The sequence below is a fragment of the Ursus maritimus genome, unplaced genomic scaffold (genome assembly GCF_017311325.1).
Source record: "Ursus maritimus isolate PB19 unplaced genomic scaffold, ASM1731132v1 scaffold_22, whole genome shotgun sequence".
In the NCBI taxonomy this organism is placed as follows: Eukaryota; Metazoa; Chordata; class Mammalia; order Carnivora; family Ursidae; genus Ursus; species Ursus maritimus.
Genome location: NW_024424675.1, coordinates 4789560 through 4804589, shown reverse-complemented (window position 1 = coordinate 4804589; position 15030 = coordinate 4789560). Strand labels below are relative to the sequence as shown.

The 15030-nt window shown below is 45.9% G+C and overlaps 1 protein-coding gene across 3 annotated transcripts in view; it reads left to right on the top strand.

The window, feature by feature from the left end:
* RIN2 (Ras and Rab interactor 2) overlaps positions 1 to 15030 on the top strand; it is a 111668-nt gene that overhangs the window by 78511 nt on the left and 18127 nt on the right. For all 3 annotated transcript variants that reach the window (XM_040637936.1, XM_040637938.1, XM_040637937.1), the window contains 2 exons: positions 3826 to 3917; positions 7329 to 8468. In XM_040637936.1, the coding sequence (XP_040493870.1) occupies positions 3826 to 3917; positions 7329 to 8468 (1232 nt within the window). The remainder of the gene's footprint in view (positions 1 to 3825; positions 3918 to 7328; positions 8469 to 15030) is intronic.

Here is a 15030-nt window from a genome sequence, read left to right as displayed (position 1 = left end):
ACCAATATAAGGTGCTGATGGGAAAATCCCCACATTGACATTCTGTGATCAGAGACCCCTGAGACTCATTAGCCTGTTTTGTCCCTCAAAATGCAAAGGTTCTTCATGTTTTTGTTTCTCCTCTAATGCTTTATGCTACTCGTTTACCCAAATCGATGTTCTTAGTCATCAGTACTTGATTTGACCCGGTCTGACCACAATATTTTTGAAATGTTCTAGTTGGTTACTGGTATGTAAATGTATCCACATAGGGAAGTGGTTGGGTTGTCAGCCCCGGTGTTCCCCTGGAATGCGTATGCACAGGTGCACTAGGTTAGGGAATTCCTGAATCAGTCAGCATGTGGCTTGCTACATCAGGAACGTCCATGAAGAGTCAGGCTGAGAACACAAATAAGACACAAACCTTGGCCATGAAGGCCTGGTCGCTCCCTGTCAGTTCGGCATCCTCAGTGTCTTGGAGCATGCTAAAATCACCTGGAATCTTGTTAGAACGCAGATTCCGATTCAGGTGGTCTGGGGCAGTGTCTGAGAGTTTGCGTTTCCAACAGCCTCCCTGGTCATGAGGCCAATGCTGCTGGTCCTACAGTTTACACTTTGAGTAGAAAAGGGCTAGACGAAATAATAATTCTTAATTATTATTGACTAAGTATAATTATAATTTCAGGGGCTTTCTATAAATGTGCTAGGTACCATACATACATAATTTCTCATCCTCATGGCAACTCTGAAATTAGGATTGTGAAGACACCATGGCTCAGAGAGTGAGACACTTGCCCACAATCATTCAATTAATATGTGGCAGATACTGGATTTAAATCCAGACCTGCCTCAGTGCCAGAGCCCATATCTTGCTACTGTACAGCACCCCTCCATGGACCTTGGGGTCCAAAGGACCTGGGTTCCCAGCCCCACTTAATTCCACATGAGCTCTGTGAGTGGGTGCCAGGACCTCCGCATCTATGCTATCCTGTGCTCCTGATCCACAGGATGGAGGACATCAGAGCCTCTTCCCAGCGGCCCGTGTGGGTCCCTTGTGAGTTACAGTGCTTGGTGCAATAGTAAGTGCTCACTAGTTAGTCTCTTTAGAAACGTGACATATAGAGCAAAGGTTAAAAAGTAGATTATGTGTGTCCTAAACCTCTTGAGTGAAACATTTATACCTAAGCTGGCTTTATTTTGTCTGTTATGTAGGTTTTAGAATCAGGGCTCCTTTCCTTAACAGGATAAAATGAGAGGGAAGCAACCGTGTGTGTGTGCTATGTTATACCCTTAGCTGGTGCAGTGGAAAAGGACTCATGTGCAACATCTAATTTTCCAGTAGATCAAAGCCGAAAACCAGCCATTAGTGAGATACAGGTGTGCTTTCCTGCCATACGTGCCCTTTAGAAAAACCCAAACCAGCCATGTGATGTTTAGGCTCCAGGTACGGCATTAGGCAAGGTAAAAGCTTAAAATAAACAGGTTGGTTTTGTCATATGTGGCTTTCCCCCAAATCATCTAAAGAAAGAAGATTTTAATTAAGTTTGTACAGCCGTAGAAACATATATTTATATGATGCTTTGGTGTTACAAAGTTCTGCTTCCCATTAATCTTCTTTAAGATTATAATCTGAGTCATTGCCTCTCCCGAGTTAGGCAGCAGCTATTACAAACGCTGCCGTCCCCTGAGGCTCCACCTGCTTCATCCAGAACAGAAGCAAGTGGACAAGAAGGGGGTGCTCACAACATTTGGAGGCAGACGAAAGGGTCCCTGGAAACAACTCGGAAAAGAGCCGCCTCCTGACCTCCCCACCCCTAGTATTTATGTGAGCAGTATATTCGAGGCCATGAGACAAATTACATTGTATTCATGTTTTGCTCTTTTCATTGACCTTACTAATTTGTTACTCATTGTCAACAGCTTCAGGGGTTCCAGAATTCTCCAGTCATCCAGATTTAATCTGATTCAATTTAGAATGTTGCCTAATCTTACTGTAAACAAGGAGTTGTTTGGGATAGTCATTCTCTTCAATGGAAATTTTCACAGCATCTTGTGTAGACAAAATATAGGCAGAAGCTCTAGGTTTTGTCTCTCAGTTACTCCACCTCAGCCATGATGGCCTCCTTGCTGTTCTTCATATATGCCAGACCCTCTCGCACTGCAGGGCCTTTGCACCTGCTGCTCCCTCTGCCTAGAATGTTCTTTCTTTCATGATTTACGCCTTGGCCCCCTTTAGATCTTCAGTCAAATGCTACCTGCTCACGGGGCCTTCTCTGGCCAACTCTCACTCTTGAATACTCTTTGTTATTCCCCTTTTGCATGTTTTTTTAAATCTGTCACACACATCCCCTTCTCATGTATTCTATAAGTAGCATATTTGTTCTTTGTCTTTCGGTGTCCACTGGAGTGAAACTCCATGCAGGCAGGCAGGGTCTTTTGTCTGTTTGTTCTCAGCACCTGGAACAGTGTCTGGCACATCATAGATGATCATAAACATTTGTCAAATGAATGAATGAATTCCTTTTTTTAAAAAAGATTTATTTATTTATTTGAGAGAGAGAGTATGAGCGGGGGAGGGGCAAAAAGAGGGGGAGAGGCAGAGAGAGCCTTCACATAGACTCCCTACTGAGCTCTGCGCTCAGCCTGAAGCAGGGCTCAATCCCAGGATTCTGAGATCATGACCTGAGCCGAAACCAAGAGTCTGCCGCTTAACCGACTGAGCCACCCAGGTGCCCCCAAGGTCTTTTTTTGTAAGACCAGTACCACCACTGAAAAAAATAATTTCTTTTTGGATAAGTCACTATTGTTATTGTATATTCATTCATTCATTTACTCAAAACACGCTTTCTCACTGTCTGTATCAGGCAAGGCGTTGTGAGAGCCCTGGGGGGTGGGGAATCACCAATGCTTATCCCACATATATGAAAATGAACAGCTGTTTGCTAGGTCTGCTTTTGTTCTTTTGGAGAAAGCAGGAGGCCATGGTCCATGCATTTACTAGTGGTGACACTGTATATTGGCCATGGAAGGACCCTTGTGTCTTCCTGTTGGTCCTGTCGGTCTGTGATGTTGGGTGCATGTGTTTGCTGGTCCACCCATGGTGCCATGCTGCTTGGGGGCAGGCTGTTGCATGAAGTCCTTTCCATTTGCCCCCCTACTCAGCATGGTGCAGGGGTAGCAGCAGCAACATCGCCTGAGAGCATGGCAGAAATGCCAAATTTTCAGCCTCACCCAGACCTCCTGAATCAGAGTGTGCAGTAAAACAAGACTCCCAGGGATTTGTGTGCACATAACAGATAGAGAAGCCCTACCTTAATACCAGAGGGAGTTCTTGTCTCCAGCACACAAAGCACAATGCATGGGCTCTAGCTGGAAGATGTCAAAGTAAAACCAACAGATGGTGGAGAACCTGCCGTGTGTAAGGAAGTGAGATATAAATCTTGGTTTAGGATTATGCATTCCTGCTCAGTGAGTTGGGGCCCAATGTACAGAACATGTGGCAAATTAGTACGTAATGTTTTATGTGTGTATATGTAAGATCCACCAACATAGGGATTCTGATACTAACACTAGGTACATGTCAGCTACCCCAGGAAGGAAATTTCATCCTTGTTACAGATAACCAAAACCAGTCAGCCTATCTCTCAGGCTGTCCGAGTGTGTTACTAGAGGCAAAAATAGTAATCCTGCGGTCCTATCTCCAGTAAACACAAGGTCTGGTTAGGTATGATGTAGTGTCTCCTTAGGACATTTCAGTTGAAGCTAAAACATCTCTAGGGTGGAAATGCAAAGAAGAGATAGAAACAAGACACATAATTACAAATATTCTCTTTTTTGAAAAATCAGGGATGTTCTGCCGTTTACCTTGAAGTTGCCTTATGCCATTTCAACAGCCAAGACTGAGGCTCGGCTTGAAGAACTAGCCCAGCTGGGACTAAGTAAGTGGGTGCCCCTGCCCAGGTCTCTCCTGAAATGAATCTATGGAGCAGAGTCAGTGTTAGGCTGGCTGGTGATACACTGTCCCATCGAGAAACAATCCCCATCTCCATGGCAAAACTTGGCCTCTAGGTCCATGAGGCCCCTGAATCACACCTGCCAAGAGTCTTTTTTCTAAGTCAAACACTGAACTGACTCTCAGAGGCAAGTCCTCCGTTTGCCTGGGTAACCCCCACATCTCCCCAGCGTCTCCCATGAATGGGTTTAGCTACCTTAAATATCTGAGTCCTAATGGAATACAAACTTCTCTAGTGGGTCCTGTCTTTCCTTTCTGTGGCGTCTTACTGGAGAAAGACCTTCCATGGCCAGCAAATAGTACATCTCATGTGCACTACTTTTGTTCTGGAAGAACACACGGGCATTGACAGCACTTCTGTGCTTTGGGGAATTTGACCGTGCAGGCATCTCGAGTAACATCTGTCTCACTTCCTCTCTTGTTGTTCAGTTTCAGTGCTGGTGTCCTGGGCCATGTCCCCTGTTCTGCCATGCATCCTCGCTCTGGCCAGCTGGGCACTGGGTTCCCCTCCCGCCCCTTTGCCACCACCCCTAAATGCAACATCATGCTTCTGGACCGTGGTTGACAATGGATCAGGACATACAGTTCACCCAATTTCACTTCCTTGTCCCATTGCCCTCAGGAATTATGTGGGTTTAACTTTTGGAGGCGGGGGGAGCTTTCCCCCTAGATTGAAAGGGGAGATTCTCTTAAGAATTTTAGGGCTTCAGTCTTACAAAAGATTAATAACCAGGCCATTGTATTGGAATGGAAATTTGAGATGCTGAAATGCAAGTACCAGGGCTCCTAGGACCTCTGAGAAGCCTGGAGATAGATTCAGACTCCCTTCTCAAACTTAGATTGCTTCAAAAGAATTGCTACATATGTCTGAAGCCTGTCTGATGGGCAATTAGGTAGTGGGATTGGGAAACTAATTCCTGGTAAAAATACCAGGGTAGGATAAATGTCTCTGCTGAAAAGTTACGCCATCTCTTGCAGTGGAGTTTCAGACACCTTTGGAGAGAGTTTAAGACATTTCTTGAATTTAAGTGAATGTAACTAACTGGATCGCAGGCCTCCTGAAGACTTGCACCAGGTCTGTTTTCGCTGCTGACCTACATCCGCAAAACTCCTGGTTCCGTGGTCAATGTGCAGTGCCTACTTCATGCTGGGGATGAAGGACTGAACTGTCATGGTCAGCATTTATGTCCTGCAAAGCTAAATGCAAAAATACCTTGTTCTAGTGGCCACTGACCGGAAGCAAATGAGGTCTAATTAATACATACTCAATTTATAATTGTCAGTGTACACACTGTTCATTTTGTGAAGACACAGCACTTTCTACAACTCTACTTCATTTATTTGTCCTTCCAACAAATGTTTCTGGAGGATCTGCTATGTGACAGGCTCCACACCAAGGGGTCAAAAGTTAATAGTGTCCGTCCCTCCCCTCCCCCACCACCCAGGTCTATAGTCCATATGGGAGAATACACATACGTGGGAGCTAAATGTACTAAACCTTATAAAGTCTGGGAGTGGTGGCAGTAGAAGCCTAAGATGGACCCAAACGTGGTGGGAGCCATTCCACCCAGACCTACACTTGGGCAAGAGAAATGCATATATGGCGAGCCAGTGTGTAATCTCAAATTTTCTGGTAGCCCCATTAAAGAAAATTAAAAAGACACAGGTGAAATTAATTTTCAGAATTTATTTTATTTAATGTAATAGATCTGAAATATTTTGACATAGAAGCAATATTTTTAAAAGTATTAATGCAATAAAAGCAATATTTTAAAGGCATTCATGAGATATTTTCCATTCTTTTTTTTTTTTTAAGATTTTATTTATTTATTTAACAGAGATAGAGACAGCCAGCGAGAGAGGGAACACAAGCAGGGGGAGTGGGAGAGGAAGAAGCAGGCTCATAGCAGAGGAGCCTGATGTGGGGCTCGATCCCATAACGCCAGGATCACGCCCTGAGCCGAAGGCAGACGCTTAACCGCTGTGCCACCCAGGCGCCCCTCCATTCTTTTTATTTTTTATACCAAGTGTTTGAATCCAGTATGTATTTTATCCTTACAACACATCTCTCTACTGGCATTAAATTTTCATCAGAAACACGTGACCTGTATTTAGATTTCATTAAATTTACAGTTGAAAAACTACATTCACATAACATACCCTAGTTTCAAAACTACTTAAAAGTTTGCCAGTAATCGAATTGCCCATCTATTTTTAAATTTAATTGACATGAAACGAAATTTAAAATCAAATGCTTCTGTTGCAATGCCTGGATTTTAAGCGCTCAATGGCTCTCGTCGATTTGGACAGCACAGAGCCAGAGAGAAGGAAAGGAAGGGCAAGAGGAAGCAGGTGACACTATCTGTAATGTTTAGGACACACAGAGGACGGGACAATGGCTCCCAATGCCAGCCTCCCCATTGTCCCCCATGATCAACCATTCTGGGCCCATAGAAAAGAAACGCATTTTAGGCAAACGCAACAAGGCAAAGCTATAGAGAGAGAATAAACCTAATCCAAATGGAAATCACAACAGACATCACCATCACCATCTCCCACAATTTGCGTGGAAACCCAAGCCCTGTGTGTAGGTAACATAGGGCCTTTAGCTGCAGTAAGCAATGTGCACTGCTCCAAAGAGTATTGAGTGCATGTGGCCATAGTAAGGAGGGCTTGGATTTAGGGAGTATGGGCAGCTAACCACTAAGATAAATGGTTGAACTTGCACTTAGCATTTGCATAGGTCTGCTGTCCTTTTTTTCTGCTGATGGGTTCCATGAGTGTATTTTTCCTCCTTTGGGGTTTTAATGCTGAACGCGCGTAAAACCCCAAGTGGATTGTGTAACATCCCCCAAGCCCAGCTGCTGGTCCGGCCCATTAAAGGGGAACTGCCAGGTCCTCTGGAGGGCACCTCCAGGAGAAGTGGCTTGGAAAGGGTGGCTTGCTTTGCGAGTAAGCTCAGTTTTTGTAAAGCAAGTCTGGGAGCCCCATGGCCTTTTCCAGGCTTATCCTGTAACAATTCCAGTCCTTTCCTCACCTGTGCAAAGGCTGGGCTGGCTTTGTATGTTGGCCAAGCCACTTCTCAGAGGCTTTGAAGGTGAAAAGCCCCTGGAGCCTTCCTGTGAGCCCACAGTTGGGCCTGGCAGCACTTCTACCCTTTCCAGTAAGGGAATGCAGTTAAAGCAAAAAAGAAAAAGAAAAAAAAAAAACACCCAAGTGTGGCGCCTCCCCCTTCAAAGACGTGTGTTGTCATGCAAGTGTGCTCTTTTTAATTTGTGAAGGAATGGCCCGAGAGTACTGTATTTACATTCTTGTGTTCACTGATAATGACTTTCAGATTTTTGGAGCTCTCCAGCTGACAACAAACCCCCAAACCCTCCACCTCCCCATAGGCCTCTCTCCTCAGACGGTGTTTGTCCTGCCTCTCGTCAGCTCTGCCTTATAAATGGAGTGCATTCTATAAAAACCAGGACGCCTTCGGAGCTGGAGTGCAGCCAGACCAACGGAGCCCTGTGTTTTATTAATCCTCTTTTCTTGAAAGTGCACAGCCAGGACCTCAGTGGAGGCCTGAAACGGCCCTGCACAAGGACTCCCAACGCGAATGGCACCGAGAGGCCTCGGTCCCCCCCACCCAGGCCCCCGCCACCCGCTATTAATAGTCTCCACACAAGCCCTCAGCTGTCCAGGACTGAAACCCGGGCGAGCATGCCAGAAACAGTCAACCATAACAAACATGGGAACGTAGCTCTGCTTGGAACGAAACCAACCCCCATCCCTCCACCCCGGCTGAAGAAGCAGGCTTCTTTTCTCGAGGCGGAAGGCAGCGCAAAGACCTTGACCGGCGGCCGGCCTCGTCCCGGCCAGGAGCCGGAGCCGGAGGAGCCGGAGCCGGGCACAGCTGGCAGGCCAGGTGGGGCCCCGCCTGCGGAGGCCCCGCGGGATTGCACAAGGAGCGCCGGCCCTGAATCACGGCCCCCGTGGCATGGAGGCAGACAGAGGCTGAGCGACATGAGCATTTCCACTTCCTCCTCCGACTCGCTGGAGTTCGACCGCAGCATGCCCCTGTTTGGCTACGAGGCGGACACCAACAGCAGCCTGGAGGACTGCGAAGAAGAGAGTGACCAGGAGACCATGGCCCCCCCCATCAAGTCCAAAAAGAAGAGGAACAGCTCCTTCGTGCTGCCCAAGCTCGTCAAGTCCCAGCTGCGCAAGATGAGTGGGGTGTTCAGCTCCTTCATGACCCCCGAGAAGCGCATGGTCAGGAGGATCGCGGAGCTATCCCGGGACAAGTGCACCTATTTCGGCTGCCTGGTGCAGGACTACGTGAGCTTTCTGCAGGAGAACAAGGAGTGCCACGTGTCCAGCACCGACATGCTGCAGACCATCCGGCAGTTCATGACCCAGGTGAAGAACTATTTGGCTCAGAGCTCAGAGCTGGACCCCCCCATCGAGTCACTGATCCCCGAAGACCAAATCGGTAAGTCCCCACTTGGCCTTTTTTTTCCTTTTAAACACAAAGAGTCCCATAACCTTGTAGAACAGTGCATCATCCCGTGGCAGTTCTCTTGGCTGAAGTTTTCTCTGGAGTTCAAAACAACAGCACACTCCATGCCCTCCACCCATTGGAATGGCACCGTAGCTTCTCAAAGCAGCCCTCACCTTAGACCTGACTCCCCTTGCAAGTGTTTTGGGGAGCCACGGATGGGAACCCCAGAGTGGTACTGTGAAGGGGTAAAGTTTGCCTTCTGAGGGTCCGGGGGCCCACCTGATTTTGGGCTGTGTGTGTGACATAGCTGTAGCCTGTTTCCCCGCAGTGCGTCTCTGCAGGCGGTGCATGAATAGAAAGGTATTTGTGCTGTCTTCTGGGAGGGTGTTTTCCTCTGCTTCGTTTGGGAAGGACACCTTTCACTGAGGGACGGTGTGCTTCGCAAGAGTGCAGCCATCACGGGTGTGCAGCTGGATTTCGTTTCCATAGTGACCACACCTGTGTGACAAGTGACAGCTCAGTAACCACAACAGACCCACATCCAGAAGCTCCCTGGGACCACCACCCTGTCCCCCTTCTACCAAAAGGGTAACCGCCCTGCTGGCTTCTGATGCCACAGAATTCCTTAAGCAACATGGTTTTGGAGTAAGCAAAAAGAAAAAAAAAAAGAAAAGACAAGTTTATTTTGTGTACCTTTCAAATAAGTAACATATTTGGAGGTCACATGAAAGGTGTTTTCTCCAAAGTCAGGGGAAATATTTTCTTTATAACCTCATTGAAGGGCTGAATTGTTAATAGTTTCTTTGGCCAAGGAAAATTTGAATTTGGCAGGGCATCTTTTTTTCCAGGGCAAGAGTGTTGCAAGGATTTTTTTTTTCTTTAAATTTCAGAAGGTTGACTCTAAAAGGCTAATTTCAGGGACCTCATTCACTGGGCAGCCACAGCTGAAAGAGCTACCAAATATTTCCAGGCAGTTCATAAAGCTAAACCCAGATTTCTTCTTTCTGATTGGGTCTGTTTGTTGAAAGTAGTAAACACTATGTGGTAGAGAGTTGTCTCTCTCTCTTCTTCTCTCCCACCCTCCCTCCCTTCCTCTCTCTCTCTCTCTCTGTCTCCTTCTCCTTTAAGTAAGTTTCAGCAGCTCTTTGATTTTCTCACAAAGGAATCAAAGCCTTGTTTGTTTTCTCGTGGTTTAAGCCTGGTTGACGGGGCGGGGTTAGAGCCGGGTGTTGCTGAGGAGAGAAACTGGAAGGAATGTGCCCTTGTGGTGTGCTTGGAACTGAAAAAGGTTTCTAGGGGAAGGCGGAATAGCCACCCAGGCTATCCTGTCCTCTGTCCCGCCACAGCCTGCCCCTCAGGGGAGACCAGCTCACTTGCCATATGCACAGGGGTGCTGAACGGTGGAAGAAGCTTCCTCTGGGGGAGCCCAATGCGGGGAGCCAGGCGCGCGCTGATGTCAGCACCAAGCTATGTGGCCACAGCGCCAACCAGCCCACAGAGACAAGGGTCCCGAGGGAACAAGAGCCTTCCCTGCCTTCCCTGCTGAGACCAGAGTGCTGTTCCCTGGGAGGCTCTTCTGCCAGCTACTTTTGAAGTGAAGTTCAGATATGCTATTCGTACTCAGCACAAGGGCTCATTTTCTCCAAAAACAAACATACACTTTGCTGCACTGGAGAGATGCGGCTTTTAATCTAAGGTCATGACAAGAAGGGACGTTGACATTTCTGGAGCCTCTCCTGTGAGCCAGGGTTCTGTCCAAGTGATGTCAGCGGGGCCTGGCCTCACCCCTGTGAAGCAGGCACGGCCATCCCCTGTGGGGTGCAGAACGCAGGGCTTGGCCAGGTGAAGCCCTCTGTCCCCAGGCCACACCAGCTAGGAACTAGCAGGTGCAGCATTTGGAAGAATAGCTCACCCTTTGTTGAGGCTGCTCAAGCTATAATTCTGTATGGAGGTGTGGGTGTGGCCAACTAAGTGTTGCCCCACTTTTTTATTGGCTTGTTTGTTTTGGTTTTTTAAACTTTTGCATGAGAACAGGCACCTCATCACATGTTCCTTCCCGCATGAAAGCATCATTCTGTGTTGGAAGTACAATGAATGCGCTGGACTTTTGAAATTAAGAGGAAGGTGAACCAGAGCTGAGGTCACCTGAGAAACTCAACACTTGCCCAAATGGAAAGAAAGAGGTGACCCTAATGATCAGAAAACTGATCCCCTTCAATGTGTAAGTCACTCAGTAGGACTCTGACAAAAAATTGGACTTAGTCTAATTGTCTGTGTTTTCCATATTCATGAGTGAAGTGCTCACTAGTTTACTACAGACTGGTTAATACAGTCACTCCTTTGAGCCTCATAACCAACTGAAGGTTGGTACATTTATGTAGATATTGCTCATGTTTTGCAAATTCAAGAACAGAGGCCAAGACATAAAAAGTGACTTGCAGAGGGTTTCACTGCTGATAAGTAGGGGAGCTTGGATTCAACCCAGATCTTTTCTCAGTTGTTTGCATATTCCTACCATATCTCACTTCCTGGGAGGAAGTAATTCACTTTTAATGAGTTCACTTTGAATGCCATCTCCGGAATACCAAGCCTCAAGTTTGTTCTGAACAGGTGTCTGCTAATGCTCCTAAGGCTTTTCAAGAATGCCAGTCTAGTCCTGTCCTTTCCCACAACTTCTGAAGGTGATAGCTCTGAACCAGGAGGTGGGAATTTACATTTAAAGCCTGCATTTACAGATGTCCATCCTGAAATCCAGGAAGATGGAGGAGGCATTTCACTAGCTTAACCATGTAGAATTAGAGCTGTCATTCAAATGTGAAAAATGACCGTATGAACACATACATGTCTACATTTAGTATCTGGAGATGGTGCTGATCTGTCTTCTTCAGAGAGTGGTTCTTCAGGTGTCTAGAGAAAAGCCAATGAAAGCACCAAGCAGCTCTCACTCACTGCCACTTTATCTTCATACTCTTGTCATAGCCCTTTCGGTCAGCACTTTCTAGGTGAGTGTAAAATGATAAATAGCCAATCTCAAAAATAAATTAAAAAATTAAAAAATATAAAATAAATATAAAAAATATTAAAAATAAAAAAATATATTAAAAAAAAAAAAACTTCCACTCTAAATGGTTGTATCCTAGTATGGAGAATTTACATTCTGTTTAGACTACCCTTTAAAGCACTGTCACCCAAAAGCCCTGCCATTTCAAGGGTCTTGAATAAATATTAGTTGACTGACATCAGCTTCACTCTCTGGTTGAAGAATGAAGCCAGTGGGGATAAGACATGGTGAGTTCCCAGGTGAGTCAAGCCCCCTATTCCTTCCAGGGCCACATATTGTTTCCCTTCTGGAGAGCTCTCCATGTACATGGACAAACAGATGCTTTAACAAAACCTGTACACACTTTCAGGTCCTAGGAGAAAGTCCTGGGATCAGTAGCTTTATCAGCAGTGAGGTATACCCATGACTGGTGTGTCCTACCCTGTAAAGTAGGGACAGGGTGTGACATTACTCATTATTCTATCATGTGTTCCTCTTTGGTGAGCTTGCCCAGCATACCAGTCTTTCTCCAGTCTTTTTCAACCAATGGGAGAGATTAGTTAGAAATTTCTGATGGTGAAATCTCCACTCTGCAGAACTCGTTGCTTTTTTGTGGTCGATGTTTTGATTTTATTCAAGCAAAAGAATTTTTATTTCTGATCTGACGTTAATCTTGGGAAATCCCTCTGTTTCCAAGGTTTGTTTCAAGAAAAACAAAATTTCTCCAACTCCAAAAATCTTAGTCATCCTAAATTTTCTATTTCGTTCAAACAGCCCACCAGACTGTCGGCAACAGTAGAAGAAAGCCAAGTGTTTGTATCCCTAAAAGTTGATAGTAAAAAAAGCAGGACAGTAGTGTTCTGCTTTATTTAATTGGTGTATGCTAAAATATGTATTTTCTCTGAAGAACATTTTAATTATGTAAAGAAAAGGTATCTTTAAACTCAATTCCTATTCATGTGATTTTTTTTTTTAATAGAGAAACAATACTGAAAAGTGGTTAGACACCAGAGAGCATACATAGCACGAATAAGAAAGGGGGTTTGAAGTGACTCCCTAGGAGTTAAACAAGTACAACTACTTTACTTCCTTAAGCTTCAATATCTAGTGTGACTTGTGTTTTAATTTTTATTTCAAGTTTGGTTCAAGCCCTTGAGTAATTATCTGTTCTTTTTTAGATTAAGGGTCATTCTGAGAGATGTGACCAGAGCAGCATATTGGTGCCAAAATGAGGTTAGAACCTCAAATCTGACTTCTGATCTAGACCGTGTGATCATAACACCTGCAAGGAGGGAATGTTCTTGTACAGTTAGCAAAGGGTAGAGATAAAGAAGAAAGATTGACCTCTTGCAAGATATAAAGAGAATGCTTATATTAGTTTTGAAAATTAGTTTAAATAGAAGACCCCAGCAGGAAGCATCTCTTTTTTTTCCCATGGGACATCATTTGTTGTACAGTTTTGCCTTGGGACATCAAAAATTGGGTTAATTATATCAACTAAAAGAAGGGTCACAACCCTGGAGTTTAGGATCTCTGTTAAGAGTCCCCAACTCCATGATACTCTGTGCAAGGAAATGGGTAGCTCAGTAATTCAGAGAAAGAGAGCCCTTGCTAACAAGGTGGGAACTGGGATGGCATCACAAAATAAGGCTCATGGAGATGTCTGTGCTAGTGTTCTCTGACTATATCCTGAGAATCTTCTATCTCAAGAGAGAGATCAGCACCTGCTGGGCAGGAAACATCACCAGGCAAAAGAGGAATCTTAACAGCAATTGAGAGCATGAGCAGGGAGACATTTGAAAGTCAATGTTGATTGAAATGGAGGCATCAGAATCTTTTTAAGAGTTGGACACGTCTTCCTCTACTCTACTTCCGCCAGTAGAATGGCCCCGATTGGCTGTCTTACCTGTAGATGAAGCCCTCACCATCCAGAGACCCACCCCTAGGCTTGCCTTGCTCCCTCAGTCTGTCTACAGGCCAGGGCAGGAACACCCCCACCTTACCTCTCAAGGACAATGTCCACTTTGGAGACCCTCACTTACTGGCCAGAGTCGGGGGCTTCTTTTAGAAACCAGAAGTCTTAGCCCGCCCATCTGTCAAATCCAAGAGTATGTGTTAAATGCATACTGTGTTTTTAATAGAAGCAAGTCAAAGTCCCCATAATCCCTTACTGGTGTGTGGTTCTTGATGGTTTACAGAGCAATTTTATGCATAGAAGCCCCTTAAATCCCCTTAATGCCTTGGGGGGGGGTCCCCTTATCCTTATTTTTAGAGATGAGGAAACAAAAGCTTAGTGAAGTCAAGCCCGGGTGCAAATGGGACTGAACCAAATCATGTAGTGGGCTTTTCACACTACCCAGAGCGGCTATACTGTCTTTCTGGGCCATTTTATGAGGAGAAAGACTGCAATGGCGAAGTCATTGTACCAGAGGGGCCTGCTTCTCATTGATGTTGTTACCCTGACTCTCCAAGTTCTGCTCTGTAAAATGCTGGCTCTTCCCTCCACCCCCTCAGTACTCTGCAGAAGCAGGACTCTGAGCACTGCCCACAACCAGGAGATGAGGCTAGACTTCAGCTCCGCCTCCCCGAGGCCAGAGGAGCTGCAGAAATTAATTAGAATTTTTCTGTAAGGAAGATTGGGCTCTTTTCCACTGCATTGTTGTTGTTGTTGTTAATATTTATTTATTTATTTATTTGAGAGAGAGAGAGAGCCGGGGTAGAGGGAGACAGAAAGGGAGAGAGAATCTCCAGCACACGCCCCACTGTGCACAGAGCCCAATGCGGGGCTGGATCCCAGGACCCTGACATCATGACCTGAGCCCAAACCAAGAGTTGGATGCTTAACCGACTGAGCCACCCAAGTGCCCCCTCCACTGCTTTGGTTTTTACCAGCCTTTACTAGAAGGTCCTGAAATCAGTCTGACAGATCCTGTACATAAACTATGATGAGAATATAACCTATACTTTCCATAATGCCTTTCCTCGAAGCCCAGCAAAATGAACAAAAATACGCGTGAGTCATCCCCTAGTGCTTGCCATCTTTATTTTGGGATCTTCCTCTAAATGATGAAGTGCCCTGTGTTATTTATGGGCCAAAGCATGCATTGCTTACAAAACATAAAGCAAACCCGGTTACAGGACATCCCTGCGGTGACAGGAGACTTCAGGGATGGGGTGACTGCCCCACACCTGGGGGATGGCTTCATTGCCAGAGTCTCGCTTCCTGTATTCTGCAGGGGTAAGGAGAAGAAACGTAATTTTCATGTAGCCACCCAAAGGAAGCGTTTTCAGTTCAATTCAGAAGTCACTTTTGGAGCCCATGCTACCTGTGGGCCTCTAGCTGGGGACTGCAGCTGGCTCAGGTGAGCACCCCCAGGTCTGGTGTTCTGAGGAGAGAAGTCTAGTTTGCTCTATGCTACGGCAGAGGTCACAGAGAACACCAGGCACCCAGGGAGTGGGGAGGAGGCGGGCAGGTAAGGCTGCATGGGAATCCATGTTGGGAAAAGCAAGGAG